The sequence below is a fragment of the Myotis davidii genome, unplaced genomic scaffold, assembly GCF_000327345.1.
Source record: "Myotis davidii unplaced genomic scaffold, ASM32734v1 scaffold673, whole genome shotgun sequence".
NCBI lineage: Eukaryota > Metazoa > Chordata > Mammalia > Chiroptera > Vespertilionidae > Myotis > Myotis davidii.
The window spans coordinates 1,321,714-1,346,739 of record NW_006286677.1 but is presented as its reverse complement, the minus strand read 5'-3'; the positions used below and the strand labels follow the sequence as shown (position 1 = coordinate 1,346,739).

The following is a 25,026-nucleotide window of genomic DNA, read 5'->3' as shown; positions in this document are numbered from 1 at the left end:
GAGGGGTGTGAAGAGAAAAGAAGGTAGCTTTATCAAATTCTAAAATTCCTTTAGGTTGTAGGCCTTTTTGTATTTATTTTATTTTTTAATCCTTACCATTGATTTTTAGAGAGTGTGGAAGAGAGAGGGAAAGACAGAAAGAAATATCGATGTAAGAGAAACACATTGACTGGTTGCCTCCTCTAGGAACCCCAACCAGGGCCCAGGCCAGGGAGGAGTCTGCAACAGTTACTTACTCTGTGTGTGTTTTTTTAAAATATTTCTTTATTGATTTTAGAGAGGAGGGGAGAGGGAGTGAGAGATAGAAACATCAATGATAAGAGAATCATTGATTGGCTGCCTCTTGCACGCCCCACTGGGGATCGAGCCTGCAACCCAGGCATGTGCCCTTGGCCGGAATCAAACCGGGGACCCTTCAGTCCGCAGGCCGACGCTCTATCCACTGAGCCAAACCAACCAGGGCAACAGTTACTTACTCTTGACTGGAACCGAACCCGGGACCCTTTGGTCCGCAGGCCGATGTCTGTCCACTGAGCCAAAATGGCTAGGGCAGTGATGGCGAACCTTTTGAGCTTGGTATGTCAGTATTTTGAAAAACCCTAACTTAACTCTGGTGCCATGTCACATATAGAAATTTTTTGATATTTGCAACCATAGTAAAACAAAGACTTATATTTTTGGTATTTATTTTATATATTTAAATGCCATTTAACAAAGAAAAATCAACCAAAAAATTGAGTTCGTGTGTCACCTCTGACACGCATGTCATAGGTTCACCATCACTGGGCTAGGGCAAGGTTGTAGGCTTTTTTGATTGCAAGGAAAGGTAATACCTCAGGTCACGTAAGAAAAGCTTATTGTAAGAAAATATGAGAATTAAAATCAGAATCAGAAATTATGATTATATACTTTGTCTGGTTATGTGCATTCTCTCCGTCTATGGCACCTCTGTGTCTTTTTCTAAGCATCTATTTTGTTTACCTCTGGGCAAAAAGAACACAAAATAATCCAAGTTCCACATTCCAAGTCCTGGAAGAAGGTTTTTTGAATTGATTTTAGTTAATATGTTATTAACGATGGATGGATCCTTTCATGTCTAGTCATTGCCCAGAAGTCAGTGAATGGGCCACCCCTGGGAAATTTGGCTATTCAGTATAGAAAAGTTGCTTCCCTGATAGGAGGTGTGGGCTGCAAAGGTTCAACTAGAATATGGATGTGGTGGGTGCCATGACCAAAATGTCTAGTATAATCTAGAAGAAGTGAGAACAGGTATTCTGAAAAGGGTGTATGCAATATCACATATAAAATATGCTATCTCTATATATGGCAAAGGTATAGTAATTGAAACTGTGGAACTGGTACCTTAGTAAGCAGTTAATGAAGTAAAAATACAATTTTAAAATAGCATAGAAGTGAAATTTCTAATTAGTAGCATGAATTTAATTGTTCCAAAATACCAAATTAAGCATTAAAAAGTAAAATTTCTACCTCGTAACTTACCAGAATAACATCACCATTATTTAAAGAGTTTCACTTAAAGTGAAACTAAATACCAGGAAACAATAGGTTGCATTTAAATAAATGTCTAAATAATGCATTAAGGTGCATAAGTAATATTTAAGTAGTATTGTGGAGAGGAAGGAATTTTCCATAAAGAAAGGAAGCAATGCAATTTCATTGTGACAACTCAAAAAAACCCAAAACACTTTATTATGTTAAATGGCAAAATAAACCAAGGAAAAGTATTTGTAATACATGAATATCTTTAATGTATGAAAGGCTTTTAGAAATAATTCTGTGTGAATAAGAGTGCTTAATCTTACTCAGCCATCAGATAGTGTTACCCTAGTTCATATATTGTCTGTCTTTGCTAGATGACTATTTTCATATCTTATTCTCTCACAAAAACTATTCTTAACTCTGCTGTTGGCTTTGCTTCATATTTCTTATGCACCGAGAAAGCGGAACCAATCAAAAGTTAACTTATAAAGTTCCCACCATGAAAAGTACCTATTACCCTCTTTCTCCCCCACCCCTATACCCACCTACATACATCTGTGACAATATGCTATATACATTTTCTTCTGTGACTCTGGGTGAACTATTTGGTCTCTGTGCTAAGGCCAATTCTCACACTCATGTTTAGATCCCATTCATTTGCTTATTCACGGACCTTGCTTAGTAATTCTTCCCTGTCCTCTGTCATCTTTGCTAGATGATTCCCATTGCTATGTAACTTTATGCAAACTTTCACATTTTAAAAAACATATGTTTCTTAATTTATCTCTAGCTATACCTCCATTTTCTTTTCCTTCACCACGAAGTTCTTTGCCAGAGGTGTCTTGATTTACTGTTTCTGATTTCTTTCCTCCCTTTTTTTCATGAATCTTTTCCAGGTAGGTTTTCACCTACCCTGTGCCGAAAAAACGGCGATTATTTAATTTTACCAAAGCCATTAAAAGTTTCTAGGTTTAGCCCTAGCCGGTTTGGCTCACTGGATAGCATATATTTTTAGAAAAGTTTCTAGGTTTGAAACATCAAAAGAAGAAAATTAAGAGATGACTAATACAACAGAATAGAGTGATTCACAACACAAAGCCAATAGGGTATGAAAACTAGTCAATAAAATGCAAATGTAAGACAGTAAGCAGTGTGGTTTGTTTTGTTTTGTTTTAAATCCTCACCTGAGGATATATTTCCATTCATTTCCAGAGAGAGTGGAAGGGAGGGGAGAACAGAATGAGAGAAACATCAGTGTGAGAGAGACATATCGATTGGTTCTCTCCAACACAGGCCAGGGTTGAGCCTGCAGTCGAAGCATGTGCCCTTGACTGAAATTGAACCTGGGACCCTTCAGTACATAGGCTGACATTCTATATCCACTGAGCCAAACCGGCTGCAGTGGTCGGCAAATTGCGGCTTGCAAGCCACATGCGGCTCTTTGGCCCCTTGAGTGTGGCTCTTCCTAAGCCTTAGGAGTACCCTAATTAAGTTAATAACAGTGTACCTAACTATATAGTTTAAGTTTAAAAAATTTAGCTCTCAAAAGAAATTTCAATCGTACTGTTGATATTTGGCTCTGTTGACTAATGAGTTTGCCGACCACTGGGCTAGGGGGACAATAAGGTGTTTTTTATCTACTGCCCAGTGCTGGCAAGGAAATATAGAACTCTCATATACCACTTAATGCAAGTGAACAACATTTCTGGAAACAATTTGGCAACTTTTACAAAAGCTTAAAAGATGTGTTTGTCTTTTGACCCACCCATTCCTTTTCTAAGAAGATGTCCTAAGGAAATAAAAGATTATAGAAAAGCATATCCATACACCCACGGAGGGAGGAAAGGATTCAGGAAGGCATTGGTTCTGGAAAGAAAAATTGAAAATAACCTAAATGTCCAGCAATAGGAGATGGGTTAAATTATAGCACATCCTATCTAATAAAAGACAAAAAGGGTAATTAACCGTACCTCCACTACGCTTCCCATTGGCTAATCAGCGAGATATGCAAATTAACTGCCAACAAAGATGGTGGCCGGCAGCCACGCAACTGGAGTGAGCAGGAGGTTTGCTTGCTCCAGTGATGGAGGAAGCCAAGGTTCCCTGCCTGCCGCTGCCCGGCTCTAAGCTCTAAAAGCAACACAGTTTCAACTTTTGACTCAAGATTTTAAAGTGGAGGAATTCAAGCCTGTTTCAAAATAAATGTTATGTCAAATTCATAAGACAGAGCCCTATTTTTTTTGATAGTTCAAAAAGTAAAAGTAACATCAAAATAGAAACTGATTATAAACAAATAATCAAGGACTCTTTACTATCTTGTTCCACTCTTCGTACTGTGGTGCTGTTATGAATTAAGAAGGAGCGCTTGTCTCAGGTTTGAGCTGGAGGCTAAATTGAGGCTGAGAGCAGTGATGACCAGCAGAGGGAAGTACTTTTCAAATGTGTCATGGTACCACTCATTGGCAGTAGGGGCTGCTACTACGAGCCAAGAGGAGGTGGCAGAAAGGGAAATGCATAGGAACTCTTGTCAGCGTGCATGAGAGGGTACCTGAGAAAGATCAGGGGTACTTTGATTGCAGAAAGGGATCAGGGATGTTTTGTCAGGGGATCCGGGAGATGGGTACTTGAGTTTAGTAACTAATGGCAACAAATGCTATAGTGTTAGGTTTGGGAAGGCAGAACAGTTTGACTTCACAGTGGTTTTTCTATTTAATTCTTGCAAAGATTCAGAGAAGTAATAATTATCACACTGTACAGTATTATCATACTCTTCACAGGTTCATCAGAGGTGACTTTCCCAAAGAAGTCACAAAGCTATGACATGGTAGAGTCAAGATCTGAGTCACCATTTGCTTTGACCCTGATGCGAGGGTGATCTTAGCAGTACAGATACTTTAACACGTATATTTCACATTGCTATTCATGTTGGCACAGGAGGGATTGATTGCCTCTTTATTGTTCAGATGATCTCCTTAAATCATCTTTTTTATATATTTTATTGATTTTTACAGAGAGGAAGGGAGAGAAGTAGAGAGTTAGAAACATCGATGAGAGAGAAACATCGATCAGCTGCCTCCTGCACACCCCCTACTGGGGATGTGCCCAAAACCAAGGTACATGCACTTGACCGGAATCGAACCGGGGACCCTTCAGTCCGCAGGCTGACTCTCTATCCACTGAGCCAAACCAGCTAGGGTCAGAAAGATTTTATTACAAATATTTAAGTGACAAAGTATTCAGTGCAGATTTGTGGGAAACAATGTGTATATTACACCTGTGATATATGTATGTATAGGAAAATGACTGGAAGAATATATATCACAATGCTTTTTAGTTTGCTATCAAGTAGCAGAATTTTATTTTTTTTAAATATATTTTATTGATTTCTTTACAGAGAGGAAGGGAGAGGGATAGAGAGTTAGAAACATCAATGAGAGAGAAACATTGATCAGCTGCCTTCTGCACCCCTCCACTGGGGATGTCCCCGCAACCAAGGTACATGCCCTTAACCAGAATCGAACCTGGGACCCTTCAGTCCCCAGGCCAACGCTCCATCCACTGAGCCAAACCGGTTAGGGCAAAGAGCAGAATTTTAGATTTTTTTTTCTAACTTGGAATGGTTGTATTACCAGCGACCAAAAAAAAAATGACAGCATATCCATCCACTGAGCCAAACCGGTTAGGGCAAGTAGCAGAATTTTAGATTTTTTTTTTCTAACTTGGAATGGTTGTGTTACCAGCGACCAAAAAAAAATGACAGCACATTTTTGCAACAGAAAGAAAACTAACTTCCCAATTTTAATCTGCTTCCTTTTTCTACTTTTGTATTTAAACGTTGTTCATCAGGCCTGGTTTGTAGCTGGCTAGCTTGGTTTGTGCCAGTCCTATTTCTTAACCCCACTGGACTTTAAATAGCCTAATAGCCTGCCAGCTGTGAGAGAATAGATGGGCCAGATAAAGTATTTACCATACAGTACTTGTAGCTTTAAAGTTGTCAAGGAGTCTTTATAGGCTCATTTGATTAAATCCATCAAGAGACCAAGGTACTAATTCAGTAAACCTAGCAGAACATAAAGACTGACTAAATAAGACAGAAATTGTTAAACTCCAGAGGATATGCCTGGCCATTGTGGTTGAGAGGTTGAGTGTCGACCTGTGAACCAGACTATCACGGTTATATTCTCGGTCAGGGCATATGCCTGAGTTGCAGACTAGAGCCCCCGGGGGATGGGGGCACATGTGCAGGAGGTAGCCGTTGGATGTTTCTTTCTCATTATTGATGTTTCTATCTCTTCCTCTCTGAAATCAGTAAAAATATATTTTTAAAAAACACAACACAAAACTCCAGAAGATAAAAGATGAAAAAATTATAGACAAGTTTACTGAAAATGAGTTTAAGAACCTGCAATTAAAGCGTGATAAAATGAAATCAAAGTTCAATAATATTCAATAATATTGCATGTGACAATTGTTTCCTTTTTCTTAGTATTGGTAATTTTTTGTTGTGTTAGTGGAAAAATTCATATGTAACTTTAGTTGTACCCCAAAAACATTAGCTAGGTTTTATTGTGAAATATTGACCACCATGAAAATTCTCACAATCTACCGGTAGAACATTCCAGCTATATATTTAATGTATGTGATATCACAGTGGTCTTTTTTTTTTTTTTTACAAGCTATGTAAAAAAAAAACCCACAAAAAACAATATGTGCTCAATGTGAAGAATTTTAAAAGTAGCTACAAAGAAATCAGTTTTTGCTCCCACTTACTAATCTTTTAATGCATATGTATAAATGTACTTATGGTATACATTTCATATTTATATCTTGCCTTTTTTCCTTTAATATTTTATGACTTCTCATGTTATTAATATTGTTTGCATTTAAAACTTACCATTTTCAAAGATAAGGTACGTAGTTAAAACAATGTAAATTTGTTGATAATTCAGTTATATGCATTGTATTAGAGGAAACAAATTTTCTGCCACCTTCTGTCTTAATGGTTATTAGCAGTCTAGTTGATGAAACTATTATTCCAAGCATGTTTTTAAAAATTACATAGTTATCCAGGTTTTTGTTTGTTTGCATGAATAAACTGGAGAGCTCATTAAAGATTTTAAGGCTGATGTTGTAAATAAGTACTTCAATTTTACTTTCCCCAAGACAGGAAGAAATATTCTATAACAGAAAGATGACTATTTTTAGCTTTTCTTTCTGCTGGTGAGGTGGAATAGCAAATATTTTTAGAGCAGTTGAAAGTACAGCCACTGAATTTAGCTCAGTGTTTCTATCATCAGAATTTCAACAACTTTGTTTATTTTATGTAGCTAGGCTTTACAGTCCAATATTTCGAATATATGTAAATTGCAACATAATTACTCTTTCTCTCTCACTTTCTCTCTCTCTGTCTCTCTCTCTTTTAAATATATCTTTATTGATTTCAGAGAGGAAGGGAGAGAGAAAGAGAGAGAAACATCAATGATGAGAGAGAATCATTGATTGGCTGCTTACTGCACGCCCCCTACGGGGGATTGAGCCCACAACCCAGGAATGTGCCCTTGACCAGAATCTAACAGGACCATTTAGTCCTCAGTCGGACGCTCTATCCACTGAGCCAAACCGGCTAGAGCTCCTCTTTCTCTTTTTAATGTAGTTCATCTCTCTGTAGAACAATATGTAAAAAAAACAGGTAATTTCAAAATCCTTAACTTTCCCTGCATATTTTATGTATTTTGAATTACAATTAATCTTGGATATTGTGGGCAATGCTTTTCTTCCTTACAAATGAAACAGTAATTAATATTTACGAGAGAGTGGTGATCAAATCGTCTCTCTGATGAACACATAAGCCCTTAATATTTACAAGAGAATATTTTAAAGTAACTATGACCTTTGTTAAGTATGCTTAATTATGAACACCACTAGAACATTTCTCTAAATTGGAGTATAGAATAAGTGAAAATCTGAGTGGCTTCTGTTTTTATCCTCATTGAGAGCTATTAACACTATAAAATTCACGTCACATTGAGAGGCTGAGGTACTACCTACCTGAGGGCTACTCATCCTGCATCCTCAAAACAGCTAATATTCTAACTCCTATCTTAGCAAAATTTCAAATTTCTGTACTTTATAAAACTTTGGATACCTTCAAGCTAGATTACAAGATTACAGTTATTGAAAATAGTATGGTAATTAGTGCACAAATATGAGATTTTAGTGTGATTTGCTATTTACTATTGCAGATAGGAAAGTAATTAAAGCTTTTAAAAGTGTTAAAGGTTTTGGTATGTTAACACATTGCGTGCCGCATAGAAATCTCTAAGACATACGCCAGGGACCGCACGTTTTTGGGCAAACTGCACGTTATTTAAATCATCATAATGCACTTTAGGTGGTGTTTTTCAATAATTATAACATTTTTATTTACAAAAACAATTAAACAATTAAAGTTCCTAGTACTTTTTTAACATATGGTACTGCGTAAAACATTTTTCTCTATGAAGAGGGACCAAACAAAATTTACATAAGTATCTAGATTCGCCCCTTTTTCCATGGGCGTGAAAAACGAGAACACTCGTGAGCGGTCCTTATCAGATGGCACACGAAAACTCCTGAGCGGTATGAAATGTGTTAACAAATGACTTTACTATTCACACCTGATGGCATTGCAGCCTGGCTTTTGCTCCTACCTACCATGCCACTAAAACATGTCTTGCTAAGATCACCTATGACTTGGTGGTTGTTAAATCCTGTTCTCAATTCATATCTTAACTGATCTCTGAGTATTTAACACTGTCCACTCTTGCTTTGAAATTCTCTTTCCTTGGTATCAAGAATACCATTTCCCCTCCTTTTCTTTCTGAATTTTTAGCTATAATTCTTTCTTGACTTGAGCCTTAAATATTAGTAGTAATTCCACATGGTTCTGTTGTTCAGCCCTTTCCCCGCTTCTGCTTTGCCATTTTGCTTTAGTAACTGTCTTTTTAAACAACTTTATATCAAAATATCCTTGACATACCATAAACTTCACATATTTAAAATGTACACTTCAATGCATGTTGACTATGTGACATCATTACCACAATCAAAATAATGAATACATCCATCACTACCTGAAGTTTCCTCATCCCCATTAGTAATTCCTCCCTGCCACCCCTTAAATTCCCACCCACTCCTAGGTTGGATGTATTTTCTGTCACTATAGATTAGTTTGCAGTTTCTAGAATTTTATATAATGGAATCATGGAGTGTTTACTCTTTAGGGGTGGATGGAGGTCTAGCTTCTTTTACTTAAGATTATAAGATTTATCTATGTTATGTGTATCATTAGTTTATTTCTTTTTATTGCTGAGTAGTATTTCATTTTATGGATATAGCTGTCCATTCATTCACTTAACTGATACACATTTGGGTTGTTAACAGTTTTTGGCTGTGAAAACAAAGCTGCTATGAAAGTTTCAGCCTACACCTTTACATGGTTATATGCTTATTGTTTTTCTTGGATACATTACTTAGGAATGGAATGATCCATGCAGGTTTAACTTTTTAAGAAATTGCTAAGGTGTCTTTGACCTTCTCGGGCCATTTTACATTCCCACCAGCAGTGTATGAGCTTTCCAGCTTTTCTTGTCAACACTTGGTATTGTCAGTTTTTAAATTCTAGTCATTCTAATAATAGGTGTGTATCTCATTGTGGTTTTAATTGGCATATTCCATAGACTAAGGATGTGGAGCATTTATTAATGTACATTTTTGCCATTCATATATTTATCTTTGGTGAGGTGTCTGCTCAGATCTTTTGCCCATTTCAATTTTGTTATATGCTTTCTTGTTAGTGATGGGTTCTTTATATATTCTGGCTGCAAATCCTTTAATGGATATGTGATTTGTAAATAATTTCTCCTCGCCTATGGTTTCTCTTTTTACTCCTTTAACAGTATCTTTCTAAGAGCATACATTCTTAATTTTTATGACGTTCATTTTATCACTTTAAAAAATGGATTGTGGCCCTAGCTGGTTTGGCTCGGTGGATAGAGCGTCGGCTTGTGGTCTGAAGGGTCCCAAGTTCTATTCCAGTCAAGGGCATATGCCCAGGTTGTGGGCTCAATCCCCAGTGGGGGGCGTGCAGGAGGCAGCTGATCAATGATTCTCTCTCATCATTGATATATCTAGCTCTCTCTCCCTCTTCCTTCCTCTCTGAAATCAATAAAAATATATTTAAAAATAAAAATAATAATAAAAAATGGATCGTGCTTTTGGTGTCTCTGGTATCTTAAGAAATCTTTGCCTGACCCAAGGTCACAAAGGTTTTCTTTCATGCATTCTTCTAAAACTTTTGTAGTTTTAGATTTTACATTTAGGTCTATGACTTATTTTATTAATCTTTTTAGTGTGGTAAAAAAAAACAAATACAGGGTGTCGCCCAGTAGAGTGTGGCTAAATAGATCTATGTTATGAGGAGAACATGGGCTCCAGAGGTGTGTAGATCTGAGTTCCAATTATGGTTCTGCTTACCTAGTATGAACCTCAAATTCTGAATATAAAAAGGGCCCTAGCTGGTTTGGCTCAGTGGATAGATTGTAGGCCTGTGGACTGAAGGGTCCCAAGTTCAATTCCCGTCAAGGGCACTTGCCTGGGTTGTGGTCTCAGTCCCCAGTAGGGGGCGTGCAGGAGGCAGCCGATCAATGATTCTCTTCATCATTGATATTTCTATCTCTCCCCTCTCCCATCCTCTCTGAAATCAATAAAAATATATTTTAAAAAATCTAAAAAAAACCCAGATACCTTTTCTTTATGATTGTTGTGTGGATTAATAATATTAAATACTAGTTCATAAAAAGTACTGTTCTAGTCGCATCTTATCTAGAATATTATATCATTCAGCTTACAAGCTACCGTGAATCTCAATGTCAAACAAATTAGGTTTATTTCTCACTTATGTTATGACTGTGAGACTGCTCTTATATTCTCTTCACTCTAGAATCAAAGCAGACTGGAAAGAAAGTTGGTGAAACCAAAGGTTAACTCTTATAAAGTTCTGCTTGAAAGTAGTACACTTCCATTCACATTTCATTGGGCAGGGCTAATATCAGTGACAGGGTAGATATAATCTTCCCATGGGGATGGGCCAATATAAAGGGCCTACAAATGTTTTGAATATTCAAGATATTTGCAGACCGTCTGTATTGTGTATCCAGTTCTGGCTGTCACTTTAGGGTGTGACAACCTGGGATTTGTCTAGAAAAAAAAGACCAGGATGGTGAGTAATTCTGAAATCTCGCCTGAAACATAGTGGAAAGAGTCAGTGGGAGGAGAGAGGGGCACATTAATGTTGCCTAAAATATTTGAAGAATGGTTGTCACTGGATATGCTGTATGACATTAATGGTTGGAAGTTACAGCATATATTTTTATTTAAAACTAGAGACCCGGTGCACAAAATTTGTGCACGGCTGGGGAGACTCCGGGGGGTGGGGGGGGAGTCCCTCAGCCCGGCCTGTGCACTCTCGCAGTCTGGGAGCCCTTGGGGGATGTCTGACTGCTGCAAAGGCAGGAGAGACTCCCATCACCACCGCTGTGCTCACCAGCCATGAGCCTGGCTTCTGGCTGAGTGGTGCTCCCCCTGTGGGAGTTCACTGACTAGTGGTCAGTGTGTGTCATAGGGACCTGTTGTTCTGCCGCTCCAATGGCAGAACGACCGGTCACTATGACATGCACTGACCACCAGAGTGTGTGCGTGGAACATGGCGGGCATCGGCCGCAGCGGAATGGTGGAGCAGGTGAGCGGGGCCACCAGACTAAGGTGGGGCTCTGGTTGCTGAAATCAGGGAGAGCCTCTGGTGGTTACTGAAAATTCTTTGCTCCCGTGCGCCGCAGTCCCGCTAGGCACTCGCACCTGCTGCCAATGCCGCCAGCGGGTGCAAACAGTGGCTGCTGATCCTAATCATCCCTCCAGAGAAGGGGGAAGTAGAGAAGCCCTGAGGGGCAATTGGGGTCGGCAGCTGCCTCTCAGACCCACTGACGGCAACGGTCCCACCCCTGGTGCTGGAGCTGCTTGCACCTGCAGCCGGCAGTGGAGCCGCTGCTTGCCCCGGGCGCCGGTCCCAATCACTCGGCACTGTCAGCACGTGTGAGTGGCAGCTGCCAGCCCCAGTCACCCTGCGGGCTTCTCCACCTCCCCCTGCTCCTGAGGGACAATCAAGGCAGCAGCCGCCACTCATACCCACTGACGGCATCGGCTCTGCTTGTACCCGCGCTGCTGGCGCCAGGCCCAATCGCTCTGCACCCTCAACGGGTACGAGTGGGGCCAGCGCTGTCAGCGCATGGGAGTGGTGGTGGCAGCTGGAGTGGGGCTGCTGATAGACGGGACCGGGGACCGCGGCGGGAGAGGCCAGGGAGAGGTGCAGAGGATGGGCTGAAACCTGCCCCTGTGCCTACTGCAGCCTCGTGGCCCACAGTTCCTTTCAAGGTGCATGAATTTGTGCACTGGGCCTCTGGTATAGGATTAGAGCATAAGGAGGAAAGGGGACAGAAAAGGAAATTGTTGGTTGTTTTAAATACCTTACTGCATTTATATTCTTCAAAATAACTCGATTAGGATTTGTGTGTATGTGTGTGTGTTTGTATATGAGGGAAACAGAATCAAAATGGGTAAGTAAATACCTAAGGTCATATGACAAATATGTGGCAAAACCAGTTTGGAATCTAGGTCCATGTGATCTCATCTCTTTCCACTAAACTTTGCTGCTCTCTATAGGGCTGCGAACTTTCTTACGATTAAACTGTTCCTCACCAGTTAGCCATCTTCTGCCTAACAAGGCTACTCTTCCCCATCTCTAAAAGGGTTCAAAGTATGAATGAAAGGATTGAAAGTAAGGTTGAACTCTAGATCAATGTTCTATAAACTTGATTACTTGGACTGCTCAGCAAAATAATTTGGCATCTATAATAATAAAAGCATAATATGCTAATTAGACTGGATGTCTTTCCAGACAAAGCCGGGACTGTGAGGGAAGCCAGTGCTGGCAGCAACGGGAAGGAAGGACTACTCTTGCACGAATTTTGTGCATCGGGCCTCTAGTGTACATATAAGTTAAAGTTTTCATATACAATTTTAGGTATTTTTGTAAATTATTAGTAGACTTCAGGTGTTATGTATAATCTCAACTTTTTAAAACTCCTGTTTTAAGGTAGTTTTTTCCTGTAAACCAATGGATTGTCTTGTGTACACATTGAGGTGCATGCCCCAAATATTAGAAGTCATTATTTTGGATGACTTCTAAGACTTCTTTTTTAGTATGAAGAGTCTGTTTGGCCTGAATTTTTCTGAAAGGGATAATGATAGCTTAACTCACTTAGAAAAGTTTTTAGATACTCTGTTATCTAAGACCCAAATTAAAAATTCTTTACTGGTGTTCATAGTGGAAATTATGCCTGAAAACCACATAGTATAAAAATATGTATTTCTAGATATATAGTAGTAACTCTGTGAGCATTACTAGTATAATAAAAGCCTAACATGCAAGTTGTCCCCTCAATTGGGAGTTTGACCAGGGGGCAGGGCCAGCTGGCCAACTGCCCGCAGCCCCTCCCCCTGGCCAGCCCTTCCCCATCTGGCAGCGGTGACAGGCAGCTGGGGGAAGGGAGTCGCAGGCTGGCAGCTGGCAGACGCTAAGGACCCTACCTATGCACAAACTTCGTGCACTGGGCCTCTAGTCCTATATAATAAAAGCTAACATGCAAATTGTCCCTTCACCCAGAAGGTCAACTGCTCGCTGTGATGTGCACTGACTATCAGGGGTGGTGCGGAACATAGCGGGCGTCGGTGATGCACTGTGACCTCTCGCCAGCTATTTGGGGGCGGGGGTGACGGGGATGGAGGTGTGGTGAGAATGCGGGGTGTCTGCTGAGCTCGCTCTCACTCCCCCTGCTACCCTCACCCGGGACGCTAGGGCTCACACGCCAGGGAAGCCCCACATTCAGGTGCGGCGCCTGTGAGGATCCCGCCCCCATGCGGCCTCTTCTGGGTGAGCTGGGCCGCTGCTGCTGGGACCACAGGGGTGGTCGGGCTCCCCGTGGATTTGTGCAGGAGCCGGTCTGCGAGGCCGGCAGGGAGAGAGCGCGCTTCCTGCCCAGCTTCCATGCAGTGACACTGGGTGACTCAGAGGCCCATGTTCTACCCCAGCTCGTGGCATCCGGCCATGCTCACTGCATCTCTGCATGGGGACTCGGGCGCCATGACTCAGGTGGGGGTAGGAGGGTTGCCCAGGGGCCCAGGTGCTGCCCATGGCCCAGAGGTCAGCTGGGACCTGCTTTTCCACGCTAGACTCACGCTTTGATCGCTGGTCAGGCCTACGGACCACACTCTGCACGAATTTTGTGCACTGGGCCTCTAGTTTGTATATAAAAGAGAATGTAAATAGGGATTATGAAGTAATAAAATGGATTCTATATATGGCACAAGAAACAGCCTCAATTATTTTAGTCATATCTTTCTCTAAATCTGCATGTGCATGTGCCATGTCTAAAACTTAGCTGTACTCATGTATTCTAAAATGAACCTGAAATTATACCTTATGAGGAATATGAATATTTGTACTTGGGAAGTTACTTTAGCACTGTTTTAAGAAAGAAAAAAAACAAACTCGTATATCACAGAAAGCAGAAACACAAACCTGGCCTTTAAAAGATACTTCCTATATTGAGATGAAAGAGCATCAAAGCCCTTTTTCATTTTTTTTTCATAGTAATATAGGTATATAGTTACTTAGATTTTTCAGCATCACATACTGCAGTTTGATTGATTGTAGTTTTGGAGGAAGTGTTGCTTGCAACTAGGATCAAACCCAGTTTAAGCAAGAGTTGGCCAACTTCAGTACTCTTTCTGCACAGGTTTAAGTGGCCCACAGGTCAGGAGTTCCTTGGTTAATAACTTCTAGGGATCTTTTAGTTCTAGAAAATTATCCTGGAAAAGTACAATTTATATAGCTTAATCTTCTTTCCTTTTTTTTTTATTTATTAATCCTCACCGGAGGATAATTTTCCATTGATTTTTTTGTTATTTTTAAATATATTTTTTATTGGTTTCAGAGAGAAAGGGAGAAGGAGAGAGAGATAAAAACATCAATGATGAGAGAGAATCATGGATTGGCTGCCCTCTGCACGCCCCCTACTGGGGACTGAGACCACAACCTGGGTATGTGCCCTGCCTGGGAATCAAACCGTGACTTCCTGGTTCATAGGTTGATGGTCAATCACTGAGCCATGCCGGCCATATGTAAGGTGTATTAAAAGCTAAGAGACTGTTGTTGCTCACACAGCATACTGTAGGAAATCCCTGCTCTACACTGACCTGTGCTTGCTTACCTGTTCTCTTGCTCTTTTCTCTCTCCCCACTTTCCTTCCTCTTCCTCCCATTTCTTTATTCCCTTCCTTTCTCCTTGTAAGTCTTTCCATCTTTGAGATAGTGACCACAGGCAGATTCTGAAGTCAAGTCATCTAAGCATTAAAAAAATTATATATGATAAATTTATTGGCTAAAACTTGAGTGGTATATAGTTAGGAGATGATAAAATTCTTAATTTGCATTAAAGACTAAATGTTATCTTACCTGTGCAGATCTCAAGGTGAGTATGTTTATTTAGCTCAGAAACCATATACTATATCTTTAAATGGATTTATGTTCTATTTTAAGTAAATTTAATGTCAGCATGTTTTCTTTACAAGTGAGCTTTTTAGACATTTATATTAGATAATTTTTATTAGTATTTTGTTGTTGTTGTTGTTAATCCTCACCCGAGGATATTTTTCCATTGATTTTTAGGGAGAGTAGAAGAAAGAGGGAAAGACAGAGAGAAACATCAATGTGTTGATTGGTTGCCTCCTACACGAGCCCCGACCAGGGCCCCAGGCCGGGGAGGAACCTGTAACCAAGGTACGTGCCCCTGACCAGAATGGAACCTGAGACCCTTTGGTCTGCAGGCTGACACTCTATCCACTGAGCCAAATGGGCTAGGGCTATTTGTATTTTTTTGATTTTGTATTTTCCGAATCCTGATATTTATTCAGGAATTGGTCATTTTTGTGCCTATTTCTGTTGTATTACAGCTGGCAGATTTCTTAGTTTTTAAAAGTGCTTAGTTGTGCCCAGCTGGCATGGCTCAGTGGTTGAGCACCGACCTGTAAACCAGCAGGTCACGGTTCAATTCCTGGTCAGGGCATATGCCTGGGTTGCGGTCTTGATCTCCGGTGTGGGGAATGTGGGAGGCAGCCAATCAATGATTCTCTCTCATCGTTAATGTTTCTATCTCTCTCCTTCTCCCTTTCTCTCTGAAATCAATAAAAATATATTTTTTAAAAAGTGCTTAGTTGCCATGTTAATCTGAACTCTAGAGTACATCCCAGTTGATTAAAGACATGTGATTTGTTATTTATTTTATCATTTTTGTTGTATTCTTTATTGATGAATTTGAAGGTAATTAAAAGTATAATTTTTTTTTCTTTAGCATCAGACAACAGTCAGCGCTTTCGAGAAACCTGTTTTGCATTTGCATTGACACCACAACAAGTGCAACAAATCAGTAGTTCAATGTAAGTTGTCTTCAAGTGTAACTTGCAGCTTGGCCTTTAAATCCAGTTTAGTTTATAAGTGAATTGGGTATTAATGTCATGCAAATATTAGTTTTTAAAATACTATTATAGTATTAGCTACCCTTAAAACAGTTGTATCTGATAATTTGAAGAACTTTCTGGAGTAGTAACAGTGTATTTGAAACAGCTTTCATCTGCTTATTTTAAAAATAATTGTAGTTCTTATTCTGTCTTTTCTAGGGATATTTCTGGGACCAAATGTGACTTCACAGTGCAGGTCCAGTTAAGGTACAGTGTTGACTACAGTATATATCCAAAGTTTAAAAGTTAATATTCTTTAAAGAAATTTTTTAATTTACCTAATTTTCTGTAAGTGTATTGAAAATGTTGGGTTTAGATGTTTGGGTGAGGGAAAACCTTCTGTTATGTAATGTCTTAATTTTTATCCAGTTTAGATTTTAATATAACAAATTATTTATTATATATTTAACCACATTTCCACTTTGGTTACCCCTCAGTGGGTTGAGAAGCTCCAGCTAATGATATGTTTAAATACAGTGGCCAGCTCTTTAGAAATACCAAGTTTTATGAGAGCAAAGGCCTTTTCTGCATAAGCGGCAAACTAAGAACAGATGGGTTAAATAGTAAATTAATAGTTTATTTCTTGATCTATCTGAAAGTGAATAGAGTGAGAATTTACAAATTATATAGTTGTGTTGGGTTTTCCCAAAAGGTTATATGCATTTAATTTAGGAATAAATATTTTCATGAGTTTCTAAAATAGTACATATTCTAAATACATGTGGATATATGATAAGTAATGCTATTTATTATTCAACATCTTCAGTTCTCAGGGAATAATGGAGTGTCTTCATTAGTGGATAGAATTAGTTCTGGGATGAACTTACAACATTTCACTGAAAACAAACAAAAAAAATGTTTCACAGGCAAATGAAGTTGGGAAATATTGTATATTTTTTTTTCCCTCAAAAAGTTATAGTGCATGTTACCCTAGTTCTGAGAAGCTCTATATTAAGGAAACCTAATTTTATTTTTTGATTCAGAATTACTTAAATTTATTCAACTACAAAACCTCCCCTCCCATCCCCCATTACCTTTGAACATACTTACGATTGGAAGCATTATGCAGACAACTACAGGTTGATAGTCATGGTCACTGAAACTCTACATTTACAGAATTATTTCTTTTAAACCTATTTAAATATGCTTATTCATCATATGAAATGCCTAGTTTGATAGTTTTTTAAATTAAGTTTGGCCATCTTTTAGTTTAGCTACTTAAAAATAATGAGGTCATCCTTTCATAAAGGAAATTAAACTTTTCTTTATTGTTTAGGTTTTGTTTATCAGAAACCAGTTGTCCACAAGAAGATCATTTCCCACCCAACCTTTGTGTGAAAGTGAATACAAAACCTTGCAGCCTTCCAGTAAGTCCGAAAAGCTATTTTTTAAAATGCATTGCCAACACAGCTATCAATTAAGTCACCACAGCTGTTGTTAATCATAGTTTTTCATGAAGGAAACATCTTTATTTTAGATATATAGTCATTGAGTGAAACACTTGTACCAACTATGTATAATTAACAGCTGTGACATTGGCTGTGGAGACAAAATCTAGGACTTGGAGTTAGGTGAGGTATCTTTAGTGCTGTACTGGATTTTGGGGAGAATAAATTGTTTCAATAAAACCTCAGCTGTATTCATGTGCATCTGGAAGTCTGTGATAGAGCAGAAGAATGCCATGCCTTAAACCAGGGGTCCTCAAACTACGTCCCGCGGACCACGTGCGGCCCGCCGAAAACATTTATCCGGCCCGCCGGGTGTTTTTGCCGCCGCCACTGTGTGCATAGGAATTTGTTCATAGTTTTTTTTTTAACTATAGTCCAGCCCTCCAATGGTCTGAGGGACAGTGCACTGGCCCCCTGTTTAAAAAGTTTGAGGACCCCTGCCAGAGGGAGAGAGTGGGGACTGTTAACGGTCAACTTTTAAATATTCCTTGTATACTTACCTGAGGTCTTTATGAATTCATCCTCATTCTTTAATTTTAGAAGTTTTTGAGATCTATCACCAGTATTTTTCTCAAACTTACTGTAATGAGACTACAGGGTTATTTAGAGAAACAGAGGAAACTTGTAAACGTTTGCTTCTCTACTTTTTAATGGAAATATATATTCTAGAACATAGTTTATTAGGGTTTTTTTTTTAAAAATGGAAGTTGAAATTGTAGAGATAAAAAGTAGGAATAAATTATATTTCATCCTTAGGGTTATCTTCCACCTACTAAAAATGGTGTGGAACCAAAGCGACCCAGCCGACCAATTAATATCACCTCACTTGTCCGATTGTCCACAACAGTACCAAACACCATTGTTGTTTCTTGGACTGCAGAAATTGGAAGAGTAAGTTAATTTTTTTTCTACTAGGTTTTTTGTATTATAAGGAAGGGTTAATCTCATGGCTACTTGAGCTTATATGTGAATGATAATGCAAAATGATTTGCAAAGGGACATATTTTTGTCTCATAATGAATTTTCAACATGTTCCCACTTAAAAAAATGGGATCGTGAAGTATCTGGTGTTTATAACCTGATCCTTTTACCCAGCAGTTTATCATAAGTGTCGTCCTATGTCATTACATATTCATTTATATGATTTTAAATGCCTATATTATATTTTAATATGAGAATGCTGTAATTTAGCCTATTCCCAATTGTTGAGCAATTATTTGATTTATTGATTGATTCATTGCTATTTCAAAGAACATTTTGAAGACCATACTAGTAACTATAGTTTTGCATAGGGTCATAATAATTTCCTTAGAGTAAATTTCCAGAAGTAGAATTACTAAGTCAAAGAGCATACAGAATTTTAAGGAATATTGTGTACATTGGTAGATTGCCTTATGAAAAGATGTACAAATTCTCTGACTTTCAGTGTTTATTCACATGCTTATTAACTCATATCCTGTCAATATGAATTTTATCTTTTTAAAACTCTTTAAGACTTAACACTTCCTTGACATGTTGCAATATTTGTTTCTAGTTTGTATGCCTTTTATTTTTATTTATGTGGTTATTTAATTTGTAGAAGATATAAATTATTATGGAACCAGTTTTTTCCTTTATAGTCTTTGCCCCTTGATCCCATTAATGCTTGCTTAGTCGGCCCTTCTCAAGATTACATAAATACTTGTTTATATTTTCTTTTAGAATTTTGAAGTTTCTTGTTTTACCTTAAATATGTAATCCATCATAAATTTATGTGTGGTGTGAAATAAAAATTCACTTTCAGTTTTTAGTCAGACTTTTTTTCTAATACCACTAAATAAATGCTGATTCAGAAGCCACCATTATTATATATTTGATTTTTATTTATCCTGGGTATGTTTCTGAACTTTTAAAATATTGTTTCTTAGTCTAGTATTCCTTTTCTGGAACAATTTCATTGTTTTTTATTATTTCAGTTTTATGATATGCGCTCATATCTATTCACTAATTCATTTGAAACTTCTTGAGTGCTTACTATATGCCATGCACTCTACAGCAACAACAAAAAAGTATTGCTCTTTTGGAGCTTTAAATCCAGGGGCCAGGTGGTAACACACAACAATGTGAACTTATTTATCATAAGTACTATAAAGGACAGGTATGTGGTGATTTTAGATCGCATTAAAGGGTATTGTGAACTAGAGAGAGAGAGGTCAGGCAGGGCTTCCGTGATGAAGTAGTTACAGAGCCAAGAGCTGAGAGAAGAGTAAAAGGAATCAGGCAAAAGGTTCAAAGGAAACAGCCTGCACAACAGCCCAGTGGCAAGGGTGAGCGAAGCTGTTTCCAAGGAACTGAAAGGGAGCCACTGTGCGTAGAGTGCAGAGAATGGGACGAGCAGTATACACAGTGAGACTGAGAGGTAAAGTATGAGGAGCTAAGGGAAGAGCTTCAAAAAGGAAGGAGATGGTAAGGAATATTGAACAGATGTTGAGAAGTCAAGAATATTGAAGTCTAAAAAATACCCTTTGGATTAGGAATATAAAGGTAGCTTTATTTAGCAGGAGGTCTTTTGGTGGATGGTGGGAAGAGAAGCCAGATGGCGACCAGGTGGAGGTAAGCTGCAGAGATAGTGAGTTATAGAAGTGTGGCAGGAAGGAAATGTGAGAGTTATTTTTTTATTTTAATGGGAGAGTCTTTAACATGTTTTAAAGATGATGGCAAGTATCCTTTTGAAAGGAAGGGGTTCAATACACAAGAGAAACAGAAAGAAAGGATAATCAATAGTAAACTGCCTAGTACAGTGATGGCGAACCTATGACACGCGTGTCAGAGGTGACAGGCGAAGTCATTTTTTTGGTTGATTTTTTTTGTTTGTTAAATGGCATTTAAATATATAAAATAAATATCAAAAATATAAGTCTTTGTTTTACTATGGTTGCAAATATCAAAAAATTTCTATATGTGACACGGCACCAGAGTTAAGTTAGGGTTTTTCAAAATGCTGACACGCCGAGCTCAAAAGGTTCGCCATCACTGACCTAGTAACGCAGGATAGTTAGGAGGCACAGCTTTATTTAATGGAAGAATAAAAGGACTGGATAAGGTATATGATTGATACTAGAGAGATGAGTAAGTTCTGATCTGATTACTTTATGTTTGTGGGATAGGAAGTGAAGTAAGTCTGCTGAGAGTGAGGAAATAAATAGGGGCTTTAAGGAGAGTGGACATGCTGGAAAAGTAATCGCAGAGAGTGAGACGTATCCCTGCATTACTTCCCCAAATCTTATTTATTGTTGATTTATTTAAAAGCCAGTTATTATTGAATATTTACTTAATTCTGAAACTCATATATTGGTTTCAGTAGCTTTTTAGTTGGTTTCTTGGTGTTTCTGGGTAGGTAGTTTTTAGTTTGAGATGCATCATTATACAAATAATGATAATCCTAATACTTATGCCATATTTTCTTGTTCTTGTTCTATTGTGCTGGCTAGAATCTTCAAAACAATGTCAAATAACATGAGTGCTAATGGACATTTCTTCATTTATTCCTTATGTTAATGAGAGTACTACTAGTGTCATAATATTAAGTATTATAATAACTTAGTTTTTGATAAGTTTAATTATTCCTATATTCCTCTTTTACTGGATATCTTTGTGAGAAATGGATTTTTAATTTTATCAAAATCTTTTTTTTTTTATATCTGTCATGGTTATATTTGTTTCCTTTGCCTAATTAATGTCATTAGGTTTTCTGAAAATTTTAAAATATTTTACTTCTAATGTACCCTGGGGTTTCCCTTTTTTGTCTCCCTTTTCGAAGAGGATATTGAAATGTTTGGTGTGTTTTTTTGTCTCTGTATGAAAAGGATAATTTAGCAAGGAAGTGTAGTAAACACCAGGGTGTTTAGAGTGAACTATACACATGGCTGACTCTGTGGGGGAGAAGGGAAATGTGGTTGCTGATATGTAACACTAGCAGAAGAGAGGAGGTAGACACCTCTGAGCCTTCCATACTTAGATAGTAGACAGTATTTTCAGTGATTTGAAGGTCCACCAGGCAAGGTGTAAGACCCCCATCTACATGTTGGAAATCTTTGTTTTGAAGTAAAATGTTGAAAGAAAATTATTCTTTTTCAAAGCCCAAAAGATAATTTAGGTTGTTTTTCAATCACTAGTCTTAATTCAACTTATAAAGATACTCTATTGTAACTTCTTATCGTACCCCAGATAGTCATTACATTTAGCATTTATTAAATGCTCATTGTAGAGAAGTTATTTAGATACTGGTATAAAGAGCATTTAATGGAGTAGATTATATGTTAATTATTAGAGGCCCGATGCACAAAATTTGTGCAAGAGTAGGGCCTTCATTCCCCCAGCTGCTGGCACCGGCTTCCCTCTGGCACCCAGGACCCCGGCTTCCCTGGCAGCCCCAGCTTCATCTGGAAAGTCGCCTGGAAGGATGTCCGGTCTAATTAGCATATTACACTTTTATTATTATAGATGGCGAAAGTATCCTATGAACTTGATAGACAGTTTTGAAGACTTTTAAAAAGCATTTGACAAAAACATCAGTGTAATGCAATAGTTGGAATACTTTGAAGGGCTAGTGAGAATAATATCTACATAGAAGAGATACTGTACCACAGTTAAGTTTGGGGGGAGTTACTACTGAATTTCTTTCATGTGCTATAAGTTTTAATTCCATATTATCAGTTCAAGTGGCATTTGTTAATACCTGATGTTATTTTTGCTATTGCTGCTGCTTTTTTTTCTTTCTTTCTTATTTGGGTACATGTTTCAACTAGAGTGAGCATACCTTTTCACTGAACTTGTAGTTGTGGTTTCTACTTGATCTTTCTCTAAAATTGTATATAAAGCCTAGGGGAATCCTTAGTTCTGAAGATTCAAGCTGTCAGTATATAATTTCACAGTGTTAATTGGCATTTCTCTAGTTCAGTGGTTCTCAACCCTGGCTGCACATTAGAATCACCTGGGAATCTTTTTAAAATCCTGATTTCTGGGCCTCATCCTCCGGAAATTCTGTTTCTTTGATACTAATGTTGTGGCCTCACCCCATAACAAAGAAACAGAATTTCCGGAGGATGAGGCCCAGAAATCAGGATTTTAAAAAGATTCCCAGGTGATTCTAATGTGCAGCCAAGGTTCAGAACCACTGCTCTAGTTTCTGTCATACTTGAAACATTAGTTAAATAAATAATAAAGGTGAATAAGGATTTTTCCCCTAAAAGAAACTTTAATTTAATATTAGATTGCTATGTTGTGTGCTTAAAATGTAGGCAAATTGTAAGGTTACTTGTTCCTCATTAATTTTTAAATTTATTAAAGAAAGTTAAGTTAGCTTTGACACTTCATCTTTTCCCCCAGAACATGTGTAACATGTGAACATGGGTAGGTTTCTGAGCTCTAATTGTTGCCAAAGAGTTAGGGAAAGCGTTTTTAAAACTGTGGAAGTAACTGAAAGTTGAATTGTACTTTGGGCCAGGTTAAGAGAGTCAAAGCAAACAGGGTTTGTGAAAGCAAGAACTGCGGAGAAGTATACTGGCCTTGGCTATTAAGTCCATTCTCCTGACATCCCTAGTCTTTCCTCTTGTTTTCTAAGTGCCAGCTCTTTCACCAGGCAGATGCATGGGCAGATCACTTACCTTTTTGTGCCTCTGTTTCAACCCTTCACTTAGAAATATGCTTATCTTACTGCTTTCTTATAGTCCTTCTGCAAGGTTTAAATGAAGTAGATATGTTTAGTGCTTTGAAAACTGTAAGTGTAAGGTAGAAGATGGCAGTAGCTATTTTTTCTTTTGCTTCTTTCCAAATCTGTTGATCTTACTCTTGATTCCAACATCAAATGGGAAGTGGGCCTTCTCATTTATCTTTCTTACCCTTCATAAGCCTCAGCCCTTATTTCTTCCTCTTACCCAATCACATGCCCTTCACTCTGCCTTGGCTTGTTGATTAACTATTTCTCTGTCCCCCTTTCCTTCTTCCTTATCTGGGTGGTCCATTTGCAGGTAATGGATATTCATCTGTTCATTCCCCAAACTAGCAGCTACTTGTTGAAAATATTTAATATTCCCTCTGCTTGTTGTGATAATGAACCAAGTAGGATGTTTTGAAGAATAGGTAAAGGTGTGGAGAGAGTTTAAATAGAAATAGATTTTAAAAATTTGTAATTTTTAAAATAAGCAGTATTTTACATAGATGTATTGCCTTCTAATTATGGTTCATGATGACTTTGACACACCGTATTGGTGTTGGTTTATTTTATTTTTAATATACGTTTATTGATTTTTAGAGAGGAAGGGAGTGAGATAGAGAGATAGAAACATTGATGAGAAAGGAAGTCATCGATTGGCCGCCTCCTGCACAGCCCCCACCGGGGATCAAGCCCACAACCCGGGCATGTGCCTTGACTGGGAATCAAACCAGGACCTCTTGGTTCCTGGGTTGAAGCTCAACTGCTGACCACACCAGCCAGGCTTGGTGTTGGTTTATATAAGCGCTTTAAATTCATTAGCTTCAAGCATAAGTAGTCAGTTAATATAGAAGCATGAGAGACCTGGCTTTATCACTTGAAAGTTGCAAAATTAGAGCAAGTTCTTTTACTTCTCTACACTTCACTTTCCTCCTCCATCAGAATAGTTTTATGACCACCTCAGCAGCTTTTTGGTTAGGATTAAATGAATTACTGTTCATGAGAACATCTAAGATAGTGTATGACACACAGTAGGTGTTTTAACAAGTATTAGTTTTCTTTCCCTGTCACTGTGGCATTAAAATAGATGTTCTATTTACTTACATATGTTGTTTGTGTTCTACATCTTTTTTTTTTCCAGAACTATTCCATGGCAGTCTATCTTGTAAAACAGTTGTCCTCAACAGTTCTTCTTCAGAGGTTACGAGCAAAGGGAATAAGGAACCCGGATCATTCTAGAGCTTTAAGTACGTATAATAAACTTATTTCATTTGTGCAGCTGAACTCTTTTGATAAAGGTTAGAGTCGTATATTCTCAACTCAAGAAATTTTAGGGTCTGTTTTTTATTTTTATTAGAGCTTATCATAGAAGATTAAAAAAACTGAAAACCTTGTTTTGTGAGCTAGCATAAATCCAGACTTGAGTAATTTAATATCTTTGTCATGATCTATATTTTTCTGTATTTTACTGATCTTAAAATTAACTTTGTAAAATCAGTACATGAAAGAATATTTTCCTAAAACTTCATTAAGTAAATTTTTTTTTGTTTTTGTTTTTAAATATATTTTATTGATTTTTTTACAGAGAGGAAGGGAGAGAGATAGACAGTTAGAAACATCGATGAGAGAGAAACATCGATCAGCTGCCTCCTGCACACCTACTGGGGATGTGCCCGCAACCAAGGTACATGCCCTTGACTGGAATTGAACCTGGGAG

At 38.2% G+C, this 25,026-nt stretch overlaps 1 protein-coding gene across 4 annotated transcripts in view; it reads left to right on the top strand.

Moving 5' to 3' along the window:
- The window catches only part of PIAS1 (protein inhibitor of activated STAT 1), a 101,016-nt gene that overhangs the window by 39,474 nt on the left and 36,516 nt on the right, over window positions 1-25,026 (top strand). For all 4 annotated transcript variants that reach the window (XM_015560446.1, XM_015560447.1, XM_006758393.2 and 1 more), the window contains 5 exons: window positions 16,004-16,088; window positions 16,329-16,376; window positions 17,446-17,536; window positions 18,374-18,508; window positions 24,451-24,556. In XM_015560446.1, the coding sequence (XP_015415932.1) occupies window positions 16,004-16,088; window positions 16,329-16,376; window positions 17,446-17,536; window positions 18,374-18,508; window positions 24,451-24,556 (465 nt within the window). The remainder of the gene's footprint in view (window positions 1-16,003; window positions 16,089-16,328; window positions 16,377-17,445; window positions 17,537-18,373; window positions 18,509-24,450; window positions 24,557-25,026) is intronic.